Here is a 23,038-nt window from a genome sequence, read left to right as displayed (position 1 = left end):
GCTCCTGCCTGCTGCCCTCTGCTGGGGTTACTCCTGCTGGAACCAGCATTGCTGGTGCTTCCAGGTACATCATGATCCCCAAAGGACTCACCTCTGAAGTTCTTCACCTCCTTATCATAAAACTGAGCATTTCATAACCATGTACTTGTTTGCTTCATCTTTTAAAAAATTTAACATGGACACTCCACAAATCCTGTCTGCGTGTCTGAGGTGCAATGCACCTGGAAACCCCATTTCATTTCAAGTGGGGGACTCGTTTCCAAATTCAGCCTCCCGGGCTGGGCTGTGGTGCTGCAGGACTCCTCTGACAGTGGTTTTCTCGTGTCCTGGCAGGTTCTTCGCTCCGTGCTGCTGTTCCCGACGATCGAGCGCATGGCTCAGTCCCCGCAGGGGAAGCTCATGACCCCGCTGCTGTGCAAGCTCCGCTATGCTCTGTACATGCCTGTCTACCTGCTGTCCTTCCTGCCTGAGGGCGTCAAGGCCTCCCTGGTGCGGTTCGCACTGCGAGGAATGAAGACCTGCGATGAATCTTCCATAACAACCTCCATAAATCTCTTCAGCGTCGACTGCATCGGTGAGCACCTTTTCTGTGTTAAAACTCTCTTTTGTACTTTTCCTTGTTTAGTAAATGTTGATTTAGTTTTGTGGACAAAAAGCTTAAGCACAAGTTTTTTAAGAATAACAGGTCTGATCTTTTCTGAAATTAAGACCGTGGGTACAGGAAAATCTCAAATGAGTCAATTAAAAAAAAATCATAGGGGGAAATTAACAAAATATTTTCCCGAAGGATGTATATTTCTTAAGAAAACTGACCTGTGCTACTAACGTGATTTCTCATGTGATTGAAACACTCTTTTTACAATCTAGTTTATGTGACTTATGTCTGCCTACTTTTTGCATTTCATTCGTACTGGATGGCGAATATAAATCAGTAATCAGTTTCACAAAGGGTTCTTTGCATCTGTTTTTTTAAAGCTATGATTTAGCCAGCTGTATAGACTCTGTCAGCTGAATTGGAATATTGGTAAATTCAGAAAAGAGTCTTCAGCCTGCAGCGACATATAGAAGTTACTTTATGCAAAGAATTTCAGCACTTTTTTGGGCATAAAGAGAAAGATTAATGTTCCTCTAGTGCATATTGTATGTGTATTTTGCACATTCTAGAAAGAGAAACAAATTTAAGAAGGGGAGTAATTTCAGATAAATTATGTTAAGTTTAGAATGAAAACCAGAATGTGAATTGTGCTATACTCCAGGTATTTTGGTAAGTTAGCAGTTCAAAACAATTTGGAATAGAATTGACATGCTAACGCAGTAATAATAGCAAGAAGGAAGTTTTGATTGCATTAATAGTAATAAAAACACATTCCTACATTTCCAGTTGGGCTCTGTCTTCTATCAGTTAAACTTTACCTACTAATTGTCTGAACAGATGTGCAGAGTAACTGGGTTTGCAGCGAGGTCCTGTACCTTTCGTGGATCTCTGGATGTGTTGGTCTGTGTGGGAGGCTCTCTGTAGGACGGTACAGAGCCTGGAAGAAGGATGGCCAGGGAGGGTTCTTAGTGCCAACCCAGACAGCCCCATTTATGTTGTACAAACTGAACATAATGACAGTCACTCCACTGCAGTACCCTGTGCTTGACACAATCAATCTCCTGATTGATAATGTGGATTTCTGATAGAAGTCCTATAGTTTGTTGCTTGAGTTCCTATTAATTTATGTCAGTTTCCTGGTGGCAAAGGAGAAAGCAAGCACACAGTCATACCTACACTAGATGTTCAAGCATCTTCCTTTGATAATTGTGTCTCAGAGAAAAGGTATGTGGCGGACTGTGGGGTCACATTTCCACAAGCCAGGAATCCTTCTCTGGTCCTCACAGATAAACTTTTACCTCTAAAAAACAGGTTATACACAGCCAGGGTTGTATTGGAAATGGTCCTTGGCCTGCATTAACCTCCAAAAAGGCATGGCCAGCCATTGTTTGTATGTGTTGTTTGGCCCAGACCACAACCAGTGGCAGGAATAATTGAACAGAACAGATTTTGTATGCTGCTGTTGGAGCCTGACTCCCTGAGCCCTTCAGTCCCCAAGTGAATGAGCCCAGTTGATGTGTGCCTGTCAACCTGTTGTAATTTCCTGTGTGCACAAGTGTCTGACCTGTGTCTGAGCTGTAAGGTAAATTGAGGCAAGAAACCAGGCTGAAAGTCCTTCACTTGTAGGATGTGATCTCTCCCTTTGGTCAGTTTGTTGGCCGCTTTAATTATACCAGAATGAAAACGCCTGGGAGCCAATGTCTTGTAAAACTTGCATAAATAGGCCTTATTGATGCAAGTAGTTCCTTTGGGCTTGTGATATCATCTCTCTCAAGCAGAATTCCGCTTTGGTTTCATCTTTGGAAACTGATGATGTTTTACAGCCCAGTGACTCAGGACCACATGTGTGGATTAATAATCTTTGGGCTTTCCGGATATTGCCTGTTAACCTTCTCTTTCATTGTTTGAGGACAATAGAAAATGTTACCATTCAGCAAAAATTTGCTAAAACCTAGCACAACAACTGAGTCTGTCTTATGGGACTGCTCATCTGTGAGTTGCTGAAGCCTCTGAATTTATCGTGGATGCTTTTTTGAACATTTCCTTGTCCCTTAATAAATCGCTAGATATAGTTCAGAAATGAAGTTGTTTCTCCTCTGCAGGAAGGTTGCATGTCAACTCATTAAAAATACACATATTGCCTTTGGCCTGTACCTCTGTTGCATTACTGTAATTGTAATAAAAACTGTGATTAAGAGCAGAAAAGATGGTAAAAGTTTCCTTAAAACTAGTACGTCCGTTAAAACAAACCAACCTGCCAGGGATTTGTTACTACATCCAAAGCTTAGTCACAACAATGTTTTCTCTGCTCTGAAAGGAAATGAGATTTGAAAACTTAATTAGAGCGAAACTCTGAGACCAAGTGCTTCTCTCGTTGACACCGAGAGTGAAAAGCTCCATTCAGTGGCAGCAGGATCAGGCCTTTGGTTGAAAGAGTCTGTGAAGGAAGAATTGTTTTACTGATTTGTCCCACTGTTCCAAATTATGTTTACTCCTGCTTCTTATCCAGGAATCTCTTTCTGTTGTCCTAACTTCATAGTTGATGACACGTAGAAGCCCCAGTCACACAGCAGGAGGAATTGCAATGACACTGCAGACAGGGAACATAATATAATGTTTTGTTCCAAAGGGGAAACAGTACAGAAAGAGGAGAGACAGCAGCAACTGTAAAGAAAATGGATTGTAAGGAAGGATGGGTGTATAAATAATAAAGGACCTATAAGAAATAAGCAAAAGGGGCTGAAGGGGCTTTGCTTACCTGGGTAGTAAAGATACCTTAGGGCAGAAAAAGCATTACAATGAATAAACAAGCATTTGGGTACTTGTATTCCTGAACCTAGGAGATGAATAGACAGAAAAATTGAACATTAGTGACCCTGAGTTATCTGAAACATTGTCACTCTGTTTATTCAGGCTAGCAAAACAAGGCAACCCATATCTAACACAGTGGTGATGGTTCTACAAATCATGTACAGTCCTGCTGTGCTGGAATACTTTGGCACTCCGGTGCCCTGAAATTTGTAAACATTTCTTCGGTGACAGATGCCAGTAGCAGACTTACAGTGACAGTAAACCATTCTATCTACACGGGACAGGATTTATTGTCCAGCCGCTTGACTGGCAAACTTCCTCCGTTTGTTTCTGTAGAATTTCCACAGAAGCACAGACATTACATAATGGGTAAACACCGCGCGGCTTTTTCGAGAAGCGGGCTCATGGGTCAGGGGTTAACGTCTGGATGACAGGGAAGATACAGATAAGCACAATAGCAAGAAAAAGCTCCAACTGGCCCAAACGAGGTGGGTCCTTTGTGATCTTGAACCTGTGACTTCCCTGGAGGAATCTGCCTGTTTGTTTAACCTGGTCGGGGAGCAGGGCAGCACCGCGGGCTGGGGCAGGGGGAGGTCTGGTTTCTGCTGTTGGGGCAGGTTGGGGAGTAGGGGACTCAGAAACCTGAAATGAGGTTTTCAGATGAGTTTAGGCTGTCACATGAGTGAGGACTGGAAACAGTAGATTCCTAGTTTAATTGAAGCACCCAAGAGATGTTGTAAGGCAAAGAACTAAGATTAAACTCCGGAGTTTGGATTCAAATTTTATCTCAAGTGTGAAGACATTCAGACTTCATGTGGAGTGTTTACATTTCCCTCATTTTACAGAGGAAAATGGGTAAGGCAGTTTCAGGCACTCCACTTCTACACCCACGGGACTGTATAGGAAGTGAAAATCCCAACTGAGGTATTGAGGCTTGTCTCCCAGCAGTGGCTGCTTCTCTCTGTTGGATGTACAGGATGGCAAAATTACATCCCTGAAGTGTCATAGAGTAAAAGTTTTCTTATAGGATAAATTTTGCAGATCTATCAAATAGCATCTGGGAGATAAATCTACATCAAAAACCAGTGAAACATAAGCTTCCAGATGCCATGAAAATGGAATAGGAAGTTTTTATAATGATTAAGTTATTTTAAAATTGTATCTCCAGGGAACCAACTGGAAAATTGCATTCTGGGTTTGAATTCTCCCAACCTTGGGAGTTATCATGGCTTGAGGTTTCTATTCCAGTTCTTTCTTATTTATCAGAGAGATCTTAAATTCAACATTATGAGTGGTCTTCTTCTGACCACTATGGACATTATGCTGTCCAAATAGTTGACATCTAAAGCAGGACAGGGGAATCACACCTTGTAATTGACCACAAAAGGGACTCTCTCTTCACTAGAAATCTAAAAGTAGAGGAGATAAATCCCACTCAGTGTCTATCGACTGTTCATTTTGCTTCAGATGTCAGAAAACAGTGTGATCTGAATTGTCCACGCAGCCTTTACCGCTGCTGCCAGGGCAGTCAGATATCTCATGCTTTGGCTGTGTTACAATTTACAGCTGCCGGTTTCTAGTGAGAGTCCTGTTGTTTGTTTCCTGCCTTCTTTGAAAACTGATTTTACATTTCCACCTCCATTTCCTAACAAGCAAGATGGGAGTTTTTTGGAGAGTTCTTTTTTTGGGTCTAAAATGCTGTGGAAATACCCATCTAACCAAAATACTTGGGTAAAAGACAGTGCATGGTGTTGTGCTTGTGGAACTCAATAGCACCTCCACCTATCCTGCTTATATTTTTCAGAGTTAAAAACTGGTGTTTAAAGTGTTAGGTAAGCTCTTGAGAAATTAATTCGCTTGAAATGGTGAAATAAGTTTTTGCCCCCAAAAGAGTATTTTTAAAAACTGTATAATTACATAGCTAAAATTTAGTTTACTTTTCTTTCTTTGCTTTGAAATGAAAAGGGTGTTCTTTTCTTTCATTGAAACTAAAACTGAACTCGTAAAAGTGACAAAATTTGTGATGAACATGACTAAATTCAGCACAGAAGGCATAGTTCTTTTGATTTTTATTATGTTTTATAAAACGAAATCAAAAGAGCTTTACCTTCCATGCTGAATGGAATGAAACCTGTCCACTGAGGCCTGCATGGCCAAGGGGGAGATGTGCATTATATTCTCATCTAGGTTTTATTATTTCAAATGCTGTACCAGTATGTTGAAAAAGAAACCCAATGTTCAAGACAGACCATGAGCTATTGGCCAGCATCAGATAGCTGGTCAGCAGCAGAACTGTATCTAGACCTACATCCCAGGATAGCAATTGATGTACTGAACCTTCCTAGCCATTAGTTTAACTTTATAAATCTATATTACAACTGGACTTGTCTATCTCTCATTGGCCTCTTTAGCCACCAGTGCGCTTGTAGCAAATGCGGGTAGAGTCCTTCCCAAATCTTTGCTCACAAAACCCAACCATGATGATGATAAATATATATATGTATGTTAGTCATGAGCAGCTTTCCCAAACCACACTGACTAGACAGGCTGGTGTGCATGCAGTGCATTTGGAAATAGAGACAGAAACTGATACTACCAGATTTCAGAGAGCACCTTGCAATCTCACACCTACATTTTTCATAGTGGGCAGGAGAATAAAAGCTTTCCCTACCCCCTCACCACTGGACAACTGTGCAGATGTTTGAACCCAAACCAGGACATTTTGAAGTTGGTTTTCCAGGCTGACTGAAATCAAAGCCGTGGTAGTAAAAAGTGATTTCTTTGTTTCTTCTGATGAATGTAAGTTTTAGATAACTTCTGGCTATAATGCAGAAATAATTTCAAGGATATTTTCCTACTTTTATATTTAAATATGTATAGAATTTCAGACATGATGGATAGCTAGACAAAATTTCATGGCATACAGAAATTACTGACATGGTAGGTAAATTACATCCACATAAACTAAATAATGGTACATCTGTGCAGCATAGGGCAGTATATCACTGGTGAGCTAAAAGGATGGAGCTCAGCACGTCGCCTCTCTTCTTCCTTTGTACATTCTTTGATGCCTAGTGAGACAGAAGGAGGACAAAAATGATACAGTAGATAATGTCCCTCCCTCTCATTATCATCTAACTGATTAGGATTCAAGAGAAGTCTGTCCTGAAATCAGGTAACTCTACAGTTGTCTCCAGCAAGTTGTTTTTTGCCTCTCTCTGAATTTGCTGCTGCCAGGAGACTGCTTTAGGTAGCCCAGCAGCCTGGCCTGGCGTGCTAAATCCTCTGCTCCTGCAGAGTTTCTCGGCAGGCTCCTGTGTGCTGTCACAGTTGAGTCCTATCCACTTCTGACATTTTAAGTGATGATCGTAATATGTATTTCTGCAAAGTGTTTAAGAGCGTGTTTCCTTACCTGTGGAAACACAGTAATATTTTATCACCTGCTTCGCAGGAAAAGGGGCCAAAGAATAACAGTCTTTAATATTTTCATGTTTCCTCTGCTACTGTTTATTTTCCTGTGTGATGCCTGACTAAAATGTTTGTTTAATGTAGTCGGACAACTCACCTTACCAAGACAGCACTTAAGCTGACGGAAAAACCTCACATCTGCTTTATTCTCTCTGTGAGTGAACTAAGCTTTTCCTTATTTTAGAGTAGGATGCTCGTATTAAATTACTGGAGGAAGGCAATGACTTTTATGTATTTATAGTCCTATTTATTTTTTAAAGTCAATCTGCTTCATAATTTACCCCATTTCCAAAAGAAGAAAGAAAGAAAGAAAGATGTTTAATGAGGACTTTTATTACTTGAAAAAGCTTTTACTTTCCTGTGAAAGCCTTATGAAAATAATAGTAATAATGTGGAAATTTCTCATTGGGTTTATTTCTGTTAATTATTCCTTTTTTTCTTCTTGGGGGGAAAACCTAACATAAAAAGCTCCCATCATAAATATTACTCATAAGGCGTGAATGTTTTGATAGCAGAACTGCTGATCATTTCCATGAAATGTGAGGCACAGTTGGGATTTGGTTGGGGAACAGGAGATTGTTTATTCACCCCTGGTGAGGTTTCATCCCCAGGGACACGATTTACTCCCACAAATTCACAGCAAGTCTAATGATGTCTTGCAAATGGCGTAAAAATGGAAGAGGTAACATCAACAAAGAGAAAGGATGTTAAAAATAAGTATATGCCAGTTAAGTGCTACCAGCTACAGTTGCTTTGTGTGAGCCTGTGCCAAGCAGTCATCTGCAAATTGGCACTTTATTTTCCCTGAACCCAAGACAAAGCCCCCTGAATTCAGGGGAAGGACTCCCTCCTGCAGTAGGCTCATGCCTTTTGTCTCAGAGGTATCTATCTAAATTCCCCCGGGAAATATCTGGAGTAGAGCGCCTGGCTCCATCATGACTTGTGTTTACTGCTTGGGAATTTAGCTTGATTCATCGAAGTCCTTCATCGTGCAATACCAGCAAAGCACTTAAACATATGCCAAAACCATACCCATGGGTAAACTCTAGACATTTGTGTCTTGGAATAAGGTTTTTTTGGAAAATGACATTTACAAACCTGCTAACTAATGCAGCACCTGCCATTCCATGTGCCTGAAGGGGACACTGGTTTGCATGTAATTGTTACAGTAGCTGCTGCTTCTTGTCATGAGAATGTCCACCAGCACTCACTAATTCTTTAATGTGACAGTATTGACAAGGAGAAAATGCCTACAGCAAACCCAGTGGCTCAGGAGATGGCTTGCTGATTAGTGTAGTGGTTAGGTGTATTTAAAATGAGCTTTAAAAACAATGGTTTATGTTTAATGAAGTATAAAGTTCACCTTTCATACCAATCAAAGCCATTCCAGTTGAGAGGAAGTTCACCTTGTTCAAAAGATGGGTGAAGTTGCTGAATTTCCTGAAGCTTCCTCAAGATAGAGTCAGTGTCAGGTCCCACTCCAGAAGAGCACTTAAACTGACCTACGTGTAGCTACTCACCTGCATAAACCCTTGTCTAGTAGAGCAAAGTAATCCCAGTGGAGCTTAGGCAGGAACCACAGTGTGGAGGTGCTGAATTGCTACAATGCCCACCATGACCATCCCCTGTGGACGGAGCACCACCTACACCAGGCCCTTCTGTGCCCCTCTTGCAGTGTGAAAGCAGACATTTTCCATGACCAGAAGTCCCTATCCTGGTAGAAATCCTATCAGCACAGCCATCTGCCACAGTTTGTGAGAGCTTAAACTGGAGATGAATTTTTCTACCTAAGGGATAGTTCTGTCATTTGAAGATGATGGGAGTTGTTCCAAAGTAACTTAGATCAGGATTAAGTCCACAGACATTTCAGTTTCCATCACACACTCCACTTCACCTGCACATGCTTCATCACACAAAGTAAATGAGTGTTTTTCACACTCCTCAACAAAGCATCTATTGTTTGTAAAGCACCTGGATGTAATTGTTGGATAACCTTTTATTTTTGCCTTTAGCCTCCACTGTGTTTTCTCAAGCACAGCTGACTGATTTTCTTCTATAGTTCTAATCTTCCAGCAACTGTAGTACCAAGGAGATTGGAGAACCCCATCCGTAACAATGCAGCTATTTCTGCCTATTGCTGTTGATCATGGTTATATGTAACTGGTATGTTTTCATTCTAAATTCAAGTATAAACTTAAGCAGACCCCAAAGTCAATGTTTGCATCTTGTAAACCTCTAAAAATCAACATTTTATCTAATGTGTGTGTGTATGTGTGGAAGCACATGTTCCTGCATTAGTCATCCTTGGTACAAAGCAGTTCCTTCTGTTTGATGTTTTAAACAATAAGTTATACGATATTTCCAAGATTACTGTTGGCAATAGTTACCCGTAGAAAATATGTTTTCCCCATAGGAAATTACAGTGCTGTTTGGTATTATTAGTTCTTTTCACTGTTTTCTGACTCTTTCTGAGAGTCAGAGATTGCTTCCTCAAGAGCAAAGGATAAACTAGAAAGAAAACTTTTTACACTGCACTGAAGAACTTCAAAATAAGACGGGGCAACTTACCAGGAAAAGAGTGACCAGATAGTAGTACATTTCCTGATGGAAACTTATTTTAAAAAATTCAATCTACTTTTTTTAGGGCATTTCAATTCAAATGAAGAATTTATTCTTCACTTTGCAATTTAAGCAACTTTGCTTTAGAGCTTAGAGGAATTTTGAGAGAGTCGTATTGGAGCATGTCAAAGTACAGATGAGCTCTGCTGCACACAAAAATCATGGAGTCACAGAATGGTTTGGGTTGGAAAGGACCTTAAAGATTATCTCGTTCCAACCCCCTGCCATGGGCAGGGACACCTTCCACTAGACCAGGGTGCTCAAAGTCCTATCCAACCTGGCCTTCAACCCTTCCAGGGATGGGACATCCACCACTTCTCTTGGCAACCTGTTCCAGTGTCTCACCACCCTCACAGTAAAGAATTTTTTCCTAATATACAACCTAGTCCTGCCCTCATTCAGTTTAAAGGTATTCCCCCTTATCCTATCACTACATGCCCTTGTAATATGTCCCTATCCAGCTCTCTTGTAGCCTCTTTAGCTACTGGAAGGTGCTATAAGGTCTCCCTGGAGCCTTCTCTTCTCCAGGCTGAACAGCCCCAACACTCTCAGCCTGTCTTCATAAGAGAGTCTTTGGAAATTATCATCCTACTGTAATCCCTCAGAAGGATAAGCAAAACTCTGTGTTCATATCTGCAACTCAATGTTGAGCAGTCATGGATTTAGAAATAAACTGTAAAATCAGTGGAATAGAAATTATGTTTTTTCTGGTGGCCTGAATAGCCTCTGAAGCCAACTCCTGACTGGGACCTTTAGCACTCTCACACAGCATAACTCATTCTTAGAGGCAAAAAAATCCAATCTGTCACTTAGTTAGGACTCTTCCCTTTGGCTGCAATTACCAGCAAATAATTAATTTAAATTTTATATTGTCCAGTTTACCTTTACGGAGGCCAGGAATGGGAATTTAGAGTTGACAATTTTGTTTTGCATATTTTAAAATACTTCTCAAGCATTTTGTAATAACAGGTTATTGTGAAATTACCCTGCTGCCAGGATTTACTAAGGGAGGCATAAGTGAAGTGTTCTGGAAGAAGGAGACTAAGAATTTGTGGAGGTTCTGTGGGATACCCTTGTGTGACAGAAGAAAGGATCACTTCAGGCTTTTCTGTGTGCGGTACTGCTGGTACCTGACAAAATGTGTCCCCAGTCTCTACTGCGGTCCTTAGCCAACACAAGCAAGAGTCTAAAGTAATAGCAGTAATAGCAATTAAATGGCAAATGGTGAAAAAGCAGATGAGTTCTGTGAAAAATTTGACAGTAAATTATAGTTTTTTAAGGCAGAGCATCAGAACTGTCCTGGGAAGCTGCAGTGTCAACACAGGAAAGAAAGATGTATGGAAATAGAGAGAGTGAGAAACTAATGACAGGGTAATGAGGCTGCTTGTTTTTCACAGAACATAAGACATGGCTGTTAAAACCACTGTTTTAGGTTCCTCAAAAGAATATTTGCAAGTATGCACAAGGGTACCGAAGTTGGAGCACTTTCAATCAAGACCAATGTCATGGGAGCTTTGGCTTCCTTAACCATGAAAAAGTTATTAACATTGAAACATTTAGTAAAGAAGGCTTGACGATGAGTTTAAGGGGACAGATAAAAAAGTCCTCTATATCACTGTGGCCAGATTTGCACTCATGAAGGGTCTAAAAGTAAAGAAAGAAATTCATTAGAGACCAAGGAACTACTGGCAGGAAGACGGTAGATGAGGTAGGTGATGTGCAGATAATATAAATTTCAAAAGTATGGAAAATAAAGTTCTGTTACAAGCCTTTAAAAATCATCACAATTGTAAGTTAATTGTCTTAACAGACACAGGTGAAAGAAATGAGAAAAAACGGAATATGTATATGAATATGAAGGGACATAACAAGCTTGGGAAAGAAGAGCAGGGAGACCTGTTGAATATTAGGTTCATCAAAAATTCTGAGCTATCCAAAGTGCAGTATGTAGTGTACTTGATGCTTGTAGAGGAAGGAATCCAGCAACATACAGACTGTTCAGCTAGTTCTTAGAATGTATTGAATAAAGCAGAGAATTGGCAGAGAGTATGTGGCAGTTTGATACAAAGAATTTGAAGATGGAAGGCATATTGGCTGTGTATTTTCACAAAAGGGTAACACCTGTGCTAGAACAGAAATACTTAACATGTTTACAGCATAGAGCTCTATTCATTCACTAATCCCCTTAAAATCCTGTCATAGTCAGTGGAGAAATATATAGGTAACAGTTATCTCATCTGTCTAGGTCAATACTTTAGGATGAGATGAACTGTGTACTTTCTACTGATTGTGAAGGAAGAAGAATTAAGCTTTAGATTGCCACATTTAATCAGGTGAATCCCATGCTCAGACTTTTATGTAAGAAGTGTGGAATAAATAAGCAAGTTGTAGCCACTCGTCAGGTTTTTTTACCTGAGTCTAGTAGAACTTGTGACTCTGATAATACAGTCCTAATCGAGCAGGTTATTTTCTTAGAGATGCTGGCAAATATTGCTGAAAAATTACTTCAAAAGTGGATGAATGTGATCATTATCATACTGAAAAATACTATTGACTCACACAGGAGCTAATATCTGGAAATGAGATCCAAAGTCAATCTTGTCCAATCTCTCATTTCCAACAATAGTCAGAACAAAATGCTTCCAAGAAATAGGCAAAAACACTGCAATAGAAAAGTCTGCCAGTTAGTAAAAAGACATGGTTCTTAGAGGTAAAGGTTTAAAGACCTGAGGTCTTTACAGTGCTGTGTAGCTCTAAATTGGAGTTGTAGTTTGTTAAGAGAATTTTAAATGTTTCTTGACTTCCAGTGTCTTTGTCTGCACTTGCTAATTTCTTGACCCTGAGAGGCCCTTACTATCATGGGCTGTATCCTATGTGGTGTAAAATGAAATTCCTTTTACAAGTTGTGATTAGTTCTACGTCTTAATATTCCTCTGTGTTACAAATTATTTGCAAAAGATTTTAAATGCTAAAGGGATCTCTTCCGGGCCTGGTTGCATTTCAGATTTTTATTTTTTAATCATAGTGAGCTGTGTTTTATTAAAAGCCTCAAACACAGGGGAGGACGGAGACCAGATGGAAAATGTTGTTTGAAAAATAGATGAATTAACTAAGTAACATTAAACCTGTAAAAATGAAGCTGATGGAATACATAAGAATTTAAAAAAAAAGGTATCTAAAGCAGAGGTTCTCTACAGGTGGGGAAGAGAATCAAGGGAGCCAGAAGAAGCAGATGGCTGAGAGTGGCCAGGAGGGGTGATAAAACTTGCCCCGCTGCAGGGTCTCAGAATACCCTAGAGAAGTACAGAGAATGCCCACAGCCTGCACCACAGTCACCAGGGGATCACTGCTCTCTTACAAACCCCTTCCAGTTTTAGCTAAAGAAAGTTTATTCATTTCTTGGAAAAAAGGACAATACCTTAGTACGTGTGACCTTTGTCAAACAGCTAAGAAGTCTCTCCACCCTGTATTCGTCTGCCCAGGGGGTTGGTTGGTATGAGTAGCAGCAACAGCCTTACATTTGGGAAACATGATGAAGTCAGGGCCGTGGTGGTCTTCTTTTCCTCTGAATTTGTTCACTCTAGTAACTCTTATAGTATGTTCTTCCAAGGCTGATGCTGCTGAAACTGTATTATCTGGACCTTGAAGTAAAAATTTGGCTTTGTGTTTCTCCCTGTACCCATTCCAGAGCATAGCTCCTACTAACTTACAAGATAGAACAATATTTTGATGCGTGGGACTCAATAAATTTACACCTACAGCCACAATCTTGTTGACAGAGTCAACATAATCTGAAGCCAACAGCAGTGGGGAAATGAAGTGAGTTCGGGTAACCCTTTGTAGCCTTATGTTTATTTTAGTCTGGTGAACAAGCTATTAAAGAATGTGCGTGTGCATCCATTAAAGTGTCTAGATTGTGGCTATCTTTACAACCACTCATTTTTGTTGGAAAAAGAACTATTCTGATGATTTCCTGAAATTCATTAGCCAATGAAGTTTAAAAGGTTTTTTTTTTCCCTTGTTATTGTCTCTTGTTTCATTAGTATGGCATCTCTTTCTGTCTATTCTTTCTATCACAGTAACTTTATCTCCTTAGGCCAGCAAAGAAGATAGTATCATTTTTATGTAATTAAGATATAGACTACAGAGCAAACTCACACAGAATGAGCTTCAGTCATGGTACCACAACACAGAGCTGATTTTCAAATTGATCAAGGGCATGTATATCTCTCAAAGTTTATCAAGGTTAAGTCAGAAATACATAGCTTTCTTTTATATTTTACAGATATGTGCACCATATCTAAGAAATTTTTTTCAAGATTTCATTACATACAGACAAAATTTCAACTCATTTTGGCTTTCCACAGACAACATAATGTGATTCCTCAGTTTTTAGTGTGAGTTTACAATTAATCTAGCCCTAAGCTAATCTTTTTCTTGAAAATAAGAAAACAAATCATCTTTGGATATTCAATAATCAAGCAAGAAATTTAAAGACTTGAGGAAAAACACATATTTAAGTCTAAGTACAGGAAACCTCTGTATTGCATCAAGAATCAAGTATAAAGTTTATCTGTCCCGAGTTATAAATATGTTTCTTCCCTGAAATCTGCACAGCTTTCCAAGTTTCAGCATAGATCTGTTGATGTCCATAGAATAAAATGACAACATTTTGGTTTAGAATATAGTTCTAAAATCTTTAGAAAAATAATAATAATAATAATGCTAGATATGTATTTCTTCAAAATCAGGAAATTTTCTATTTCACACATTATTTGCTTGGCTGCATTGTGGCTGTATCACTGTGTTTGAAGTTCAGCTCAATAGATACAGGTATTCATCTAACAACTGGCTGCTTGAATTGGTGGTTAAATAACCCTAAGCACTGAAAAGCTTGATTGATTTTAGTCATTATTGTTTGTGAAAACTAATAATTTAGCTGAAGGATATTAAGTCCTTGCTGTGACACTTTGGGTTAAAGAGCTACCAATGATATAAAGCAGTCTTTTCTTTTCTGGATCCTTGATTTGAGCCCAATTGGGGTTCCTCTATCACAAAACCCCCACAAATAAATCTAACACATTTTGGCACAGTTGTCGTCTCTGCTTAGCAAATATATGAGACTAAACTGACACTGATCCTTAATCACCTTTAATCCATGGAGAGGGAATGATCCTACCGGGGCAGGAAAAAGGTCATTGCCAGGATCATGGGGAGAAGTTAAGTTGGCAGTAAATTTCATAAGCCTGACCTGGGAATAAATAAGGGGCTTCCATATTCAAGGTAACCTGTATGTAAAAGATCTGCATATAAAAAGTTACGATATTTTATGAAGATATTTATATGTTTAAAGCACAATAAGCATAGTATTTGTCTTTTTAAACTTAGATTTCACTTTTAAGCTCTAAGGCCTAATTGTTTATGATACTTATATAATTAACTATAGATTTTTTTGTTATTAAACTCTGATGACCTGGTTATGAATTACAAAGGGTATCAGCAAAACTTGAGATGGAATAGGACGTAAAAAAAACACTTTGGGGTTCTACAGCTGTCACGAGGTACGTTGACCAGTTTCTGTAGGTTTGCAACCACTTTTTTTTGTTCCCTTGTTTTTTGAGAAATGCTTTTCCTTTCCTAGTTGTTGTGTGAAAAACCCACATGAAGGAATAGTTACAAAGGCCATGACACTGCAAAGATTCGTGTTATAAGCTTCATTTTCTGTACTTTGGATTATCCCCCTGACCCAGGCTGACTCATAATGCATCAGTCCAGCATATGCATAAATACAGATTTGAAGAAATGGATTTACACCATGAAAATTAACAGTCTAAAGCCAATTTCAGTGGTCTTTGTTCTTAAACCAGATAAACAAATTGAATAAGTGAATATATGTTTACAGGGAAAGCTGAAGAGCTTCTGTGTGTTCCTTTCCTAGAAATTCTAGGCTGGTTCAAGACCAGATCTTTAGGAGCCTGTTTCCTAGATGGGAATTGAGTGCACAGATGTACTGGGCTTTTGCATTACAAGCAAAGGATGAGAAAAAAAAATAAACTTTGTTCCTTTCTTCCACAGTCTTTTCAGGAGATAACTGCATTTTATATACCTTCAGTGGATAGAGATGGCTTCATAATTCAAATCTCGGTGAGGCAGGATTTAGGATTCAGCTCCAGCCTTGATATTGCAAACTGTCCTTGCTAAGTAAAGTGCTTTCAAGCCACCGTGGGTCTCTGACTCACATTCATGTCCATGAGAACTCCTTTCTCATTTTAGGGTCTGAACATCCAAGTTACCTAAAGTATGTGGTGTTCATCTCATTCACACATCCCATTATAACTGTGCTGTGGTGGAGTTCTTCAGACACTGAATGTTGTCATGATTTATCAGTGGTAAAGTCCCTCCTTTGGCAAACAGGTAGAACTGACTTGGTTTCAGTAGGAAGCTGTACCAAGTGCACAACTTTTTATAAAGCTCATGCAACCTATGGCAGGAGCAACTCATTTCAGTTGAACCAATTCCCACTTAGGGACTGATGGAAGACACACCTGTTTCAAACTACAGGACAGTTCTGATCCTTCAAATATTTAACACTATCACTTCAAGCATTCCTGCTGAAAGGAAAGAGGCAGCACATCATATAAGGTGGTGTGTGCGCAGTATTGTGTCCTCCAAGCATTTTGTGTGGGCTTCACTAAGCCAGTTCAGAGAAGAATTTTAAATTCAACAAGCACAGTATTCTCACAGAGTCATGTCTAGATTTTAGATACTTACAGGTACTTACAGTCTACAAAACACACTTTTTTGACAAAACAGCCTGAAGCATGTTTTTAAAATGAGGAAACTGAGACAGAGATTTTGTAATTTACACAGAGTCTCGGAGGATTTCAGTGATAGTTCAGAAAAATTCCAGGCCTCCTGACCCTTCATCCCACAGTCTTATCTTTCACATGTAATGATTTTTCAGAATACTAATTTCAGTCTCCTTCTGCCTTTACTAAACCCCAGATATTTCTCTCTGCAATGAGTAGTGAGCTACACTGGTGAATGCCAAACAGATTAAAGCTACATCTCACCCTAAGTCAATGTAGACACTGAGGTCACAATTGTAATACAGCTTCTATACAGCCTATTGTTTGCATTCCCAATGTTTGCATTTTGAGCCAGGGTCCTGCAGATTTCTGGATGTGCTTTATTTTGTGCAGTGACTAGTTCTGCAGATTTAGGTGAGACAACTTCATTACTCAGGAAGTTCAGCACATGGACTCTAGGTTGCATTTTATATTCTACTTGAAATCATGATGACAACAACACCTAATAAATATTTTTTCCAGGACTCTTGATAATGATTCTCAGAATCTTTAGAGATTTTCAGCTAACCAGGCATTGGCATGCGTTGGAAATCTTTCCAGAGATTGTAACACCAGGTAGCAAGCACTGAGGAGGTGATCTCACAGGACAAAGCCTAGGGAAAGATCTTAGAGGTCATTAATTATCTAAGTCTTAGCTTCTGGTTGTACCCAGTTCACAGCCCGATTTTCAGAGCTGATGAAAAGCTCAAAGTAACAGTCCCTGAGAGCCTTTGAGATGACTTTCTAATTGTGCACAGAAAGAGTAAGTAAATTCTTCTGAGTTATTTCCTTAGAAAAAGCAGCTTGGTATTCATGAAATAGGGAAACAGAACAAGTTTTTTTGAAAAGGAAAGAACTAAATATTCAAAAAATGCCAAGGTTAGCAGGGTATAGCATTAGGAAATAGCAGAGAGATTTCTCCCTGAACTTGTGACTTAGCTTTTGAGAAAAATAGCTTTTCTGAAGAAGCCCAGATTGGCATTCCACAGCAGCAAGAGAGAAGGTTACTGTTCCTGCTTTATAATGGTATCTCTTTCAATATAGCTTTCCATAGACATTAAACTTCTTACAGTATAATGTGGGATTAGAGGGAAGCAGTGGATTTAGGCTATTTTGACCTTAATAAAGATTTTTACAGTGTCTCCCTATTATGTTCTTATAACAAAGTTTGGGAAGTATGACATACCTGCAACAACTACTAGACAGATGTGTGACTGTGGAAAATGGGATTCAGGAGGATTTTTGAAACTTGAAAGATGTAGCTAGAAGGGTTTTGTAACAGTTTTATCTTCAGTTCTTTAGTATTCAGTAGCTGTGTTAGGGATGTGACGGGTGGAACACAGCATGTGTTTGCGGAGGTTACAGATGGCACTGTGCTAGAAGGTGCTGCAGATATGCTGGAGAGGAACAGGATCAAAGTGACCTTCACAAGCTGAGAGAAGTTTTTGGGGGGCAAGGAGAGGAGAATGCTGTCATTCCTTAAAGGGACAAGTTGTTCTGTACATAAATTACGTACAAGAATGGTAAATTACAGGTTAAGCAATAGTTCTGCAGGAAAAAGTCCTGGGAATATCATTGCTCACAAGTTGATATGGGTTAACCTGTCATGCTGTAAAGTGAGACATGATTTTCATACATATGAAGAGGTCCTAACATTAATTATAGTAACTGCATTTACAATTAGAGGAGCTCAGGGCAACATGCTTAATGTGAATGCATCGAGTACATATGTGCAGCAGTTTCCTGTGGCAGCAAGGTTCATAGTTAATTGCATATGACATTAAAAAGTACTTCCTTTTATTGTTTTGTATTTAAATATATTGTGCTGTAAGAGAGGGAAAACCAGTGCATCCTGAAGTATCACAAACATGATGACAATGACACATCTTTAATTGTACTTCTTTGATTGTTTTCACCACCATTCTCAGTTTTGCAGTGTCCTGCAGAGGTTGTGACTCTCAGCACACAGCATATACACCTCTTCAGGTGTGGGCATGTTGTGTGATTTCTATACTGGTACTGCAGAATTCTCCTTCTACTATATATGAATATAATAAATGCTTTGATTTGAATATTAAATTAATGTGGACAGTGAACAACAGTCATCTTAAGGATCTCTGGTTTCTGATTCCATTCTTTACATTAAGCTTGTAATGGAAAAAAATGCTCTGATTTTTTTTTTCTGCCTGTATCTTGCTTACTTTTTCTATAATTTAAATTTCTTTTACTAGTGCATTGATTTTTTTCTCTCTCCTCTTGGGGTGTCTCACATTCTCCCTGCTGGTTCCTCACAAACTGACTAGTATTGTGTCCTGTGCAAATGCTGTCAATAAACCACTTATCCATTGACAAGATCATTAAGAAAAAAGTTACCAATTATTTAATTATGAAGCTGGACTAGAATTTTAAGCCAGGATTTATTCCACCTGCATTTTTAGGCACTTAAGTTTAAGTCTAAAGGTCTTATCACTAAAAAGAGAGTTTTCTTGAGAGGTGATTTAATCCATCACAAAAATGATCAGTTTGCCAGGTGTATTCAATAATTATTAGATATTTTAAAATGAAAATTTAAATGTTATTATTTTATTATTATTTATTTATCTTTTATTATTATAAATTGGGGGGGGTAAAATTGTGATGAATCTAGACCTTATTCTTTGCTGTTATAAAAAACAGATTATCTAATCTAATCCTAATCTTTTTTCTTTTTCTTTGCTTCCAGACTCCTTCTTAACACATTGCAACCTTTCATTTTACAGCTGTTTAGTTCCAGCCAAAGTTTGTTGTGTGATGTGTAAGAGAGAGCTTTTAGATGACCTGTAATTTTTGTCATCTGGTTGTGCTTACTGAAGAACTTATAGATCATTAAAATGTTATTTTCCTTTATAAAATCAGTAGCAATTAGACAGGACAGTATTTTCTACTCCCCAAGCCACAGGACAGGGTGATTCTTGCATAGCAAGATAGTTACCAACTCAGTAATTCTCTATTTAAGGTTCTTAATACTCCTAAATATACCTGATATGTTCTATATTCTCCACTGATGCTGCTTCTTGATACCTCACTACTCAAATAGAAATTGTTATTGCCAGAAAAAATATAGAGATCAGAAATCTCCTGAATGTATCGAATAAGAAAGTTGGGTGCCATAGAGGAAAGTAATTTACCTTCCAAACAGCATAATTATCTTCTTTAGCTGTACAAATTCTGTTGTAGGGCTCTTGTTTCTGATATACCTAAGGAATATTTTATTGTTTATTTTTAAATCTTTTAATGTTTGTTCTTGGAAACCTACTTTTGCTCTTTGCAATTTCCTCTTACTTAACGCCTGCTGAAGTTTAAGTTCCTGTTTATTGGTTTCCATAGGATCATGTTTCCAAAATTTGAAGGATTTTTTTTTTTTGGTTGAAATAGACTCTTGAACCTTCCCATTCATCCAGTTTAGCTTAATCCTGTCTTCCTGGTTCCCTTTCTTGCACGGTACCCAAGCCTTCAAAGTACTGCCCTTATTGCCTTTGCTGTCCTCTTCGTTTACTATTAGGATCTCTATGACTAATCTAAGTTTACTAAGTGTGTGAATTCCACTTCATTTCTTATTGTTTACTGAAAAAAAGCACAAGCACCGTGGAAATATGAGCAAACCCCACCAAGAACAGGAGATAGGACAGAGGAACCAGTAAGATGGGAGAAAGGGATCAGGAGAGTACTTACTATTCCCACTGTATGACTGAACTGGGAGTGAGAGCTGCCTGCAGAATCCCAGTGGTGTTGAATGAACTGGTATGTGTCAGGTTCTTCACTGATGACCACCAATATTTTCATCCCTGCCAACCATCCACTGTTGGTGCTGCAAGATAATGCAGAATTTCTGACTGCAGGTACAGTAAAAAATAGTGACCTACTAACAACAACCTTATTCTGGACTGGAAAGTAGAAAACTTGACATACTAAAATCCCCATATAAGGACTTTGGTGCAAGTCCTATTGCGAAATCCAGGCTTGTGCACTTAGTGCTTTGTGAAATCTTGTAAATCCATAGCCACATGCACCTGAAGGATCAGCATCTCAGGTAGAAAGGGCTGCTCTCCATGTCCTGCCTTCTGATACAGAGCAGGGCTTTTGATCAGACAGATTCTGTTATAAGTAGGACTTTTGAGCACTAAAATCATGTTTATCACATTAGAAACAGGAATCAATATGAAATTAGTTAAATACCTGTGGACTTCCTTGTAGAATTACAGAGTGGTTTGGACTGGAAGGGATCTTAAAGATCATCCAGTTCCAGCCTCCCTGCCATGAGAAGGGACACCTTCCACTAGACCAAGTTGCTCAAAGCCCCATCCAACTTGGCCTGGAACACTTCCAGGGATTGGGCATCTCTGTACAACCTGTGCCAGGGCCTCACCACCTTCACAGTAAAGAATTACTTACTTCCTTATATCTAGTACAAACCTGCCCTCTTTCAGCCTAAGGCCATTCCCCTGTGTCCTATCCCTCCAGGCGCTTTAGAAAAGTCCCTCTCCAGTTTTCTTGTAGCCCCTTTAGGTACTGAAAGGTGCTGTAAGGTCTCCCTGAATCCTTCTCTTCTCCAGGCTGAACAGTCTCAGCTCTCTCAGCCTGTCTTCATAGAAGTGCTCCAACCCTTTGACCAGCTTAGTGACTCTCCTGTGGACTTGTGCCAGTTGCCTTTCATATCTCTCAATTAAGGTTTTCCTAGACATTTTTTGAAGGTGCATTCTAAAATGTGTGTATAATGCACCAGTGTTTGGGACTGAATTAAGAAGACAACCACCAATCAGGGTATGAACTCAACAATGCTGTAGATGCACAGTCTTTTGCCAGCTCCACCAAGGGATTAGATGATCAGGTTGCTAGACATAAAACTGCACAGAGACCCCTTTGCACAGCAGAGTAGGATAGGACCAGTAAATTTTCTGGATTCTCTATGTGATGTCACATCTGTATCCCTTTCATCTTGCCTAGGAAAGGAAGAACTTGAATTAGCTGTGTTCAGTGTTTAATTGAAGAAGACAGAGCTCTGCAGGTATAGAACTGAATTGCATCTTCTTTGGCTGGCTCAGAAGTAGATACTACTTTCTAGGAATTTTTTTTTTACTTTAGAGCACTGGCTTTGTCTTTTAACATTCGATCTCCAGCGCCATCACTCATCTCTCCAGTGGCATTCTGCTTCCTTAGAGTAGTGCTGGAATTCAGCCAACTCCATGTTTTGGTCGTGACCAAAGACCTGTGTGATTACCATTTCCTCCCCTATCTCACAGTGTGAGAATGTATTACCCCTGTCTCAAAGCAGCATCAGATCCAGCACTGTCATTAACTACTTGTGCACAAAACTCCATTGCTTCAGATTTTAAAAACAGTCAGTCTTTCCATTTTCTCCTGTATTTCAAGACAGGATTTAGTGTTTTAAAATACTTTCAGTCATTCTAGGACCTGGAAATCGAAATGCTTTAAGGTAATTTAGCCACTCAGGGTCTACCACTGGTTTTGCAAACTGCTGAGAAAGAAGATTATTGTAATTCATTTTCATTTCACATACAGGTTGTGTCTCTGTGATCCACAAGCACAGAGGCTTCATATTGTGAGGTCAGGAGAGGCTTGGCTATCTTATTAGCCCTGTAAGCTCACTGAGCAGAAAAAAAGGGTAAATGAAGTGCTAATTCTTTGGCTAGCTTCACATTTTTTCAGTACAGCACTGAGGTCAGAAATGGATAGCCCTCATTAAAACACCCTTTGGAGGTGCAACACTGATGGTCATGTAGCAACTCTGGGTTCTGCAGTTGAATACATGAGGTTTGTTCTACAGCAGAACTCATAATCTAACAGTGCTTGTTCAAAGCCAGCTCTTGCAGTGTACATTCAGGTTCTGCAGGTTCTGTTGCAACAGAAGCCAGGCAAGGTGGACACAGTGTGATCCTTCTGTGTCAAAATGTTTAAATTTCTGAATATTCAGGCATCCAGACAAACCAATCCACTTTTCAGAGGTGCTAAGTTCCTATTGCTGTCTAATATACCTGAGACATACCAGAACTCAACACTTCATAAAATGAATTAGGTGTCCAAATGTTACACTTAATTATTTATGTCTCTGAGACAGTATCTTGCAGACCAACTCACAATAAATTGCACTGAGCCATTTTTAATACTTCACATTCCAGAAAGGTAAGACTTAGACATTTGGTGTCCAGTCTTACCTCGGTAGGTACCTCAATATTATGCAGGACTGCAGTTTCCAATGATATTTGTAGTTGCCATTGTTTTTATTATATGTTATGTTGAATATTTGAATGACTTGCATGTTGGGATGTCAATAATTTAATCATCTGTTGATTAGTAATGCCTTTTATTGTATGCTTTGTATTTAAAAGCCCACTTTTGTATACTTCATGGGTGATTTATCATGCTTACCTTTACCTTTCTAGAAGCATGTAGGGAAAGCTAGTCATCAGAGATCCTTCTCTGGTTAGGAGAGAGAGAGAGTCATCACCATTGGCTGATTCATAAGTCTGTAAGGGTAGAGTTATATTCCAAAGATGTCTCCCTTTCCATTAATTATGGAATTAATTAATAAGAGGTGACTTAATTTAGTCTGTATGGCTTTTTACTCACTTGGTTAGGTGAAATAATTCTGCTCTTTCTGTCAGTGGGATTCTTTTCCATGGGATTGTAGAAACAGTGA

The 23,038-nt window shown here is 39.1% G+C and overlaps 1 protein-coding gene across 2 annotated transcripts in view; it reads left to right on the top strand.

The window, feature by feature from the left end:
* The window catches only part of LDAH (lipid droplet associated hydrolase), a 114,880-nt gene that overhangs the window by 75,715 nt on the left and 16,127 nt on the right, over nt 1–23,038 (top strand). For both annotated transcript variants that reach the window (XM_027641044.1, XM_027641043.1), the window contains exon 5: nt 334–574. In XM_027641044.1, coding sequence (XP_027496845.1) covers nt 334–574 — 241 coding nt within the window. The remainder of the gene's footprint in view (nt 1–333; nt 575–23,038) is intronic.

This window comes from Corapipo altera, unplaced genomic scaffold, assembly GCF_003945725.1.
Source record: "Corapipo altera isolate COAL_440 unplaced genomic scaffold, ASM394572v1 46, whole genome shotgun sequence".
In the NCBI taxonomy this organism is placed as follows: Eukaryota; Metazoa; Chordata; class Aves; order Passeriformes; family Pipridae; genus Corapipo; species Corapipo altera.
Note: the sequence above shows the minus strand (reverse complement) of the source record. Positions and strands in the feature narration are given on the sequence as shown.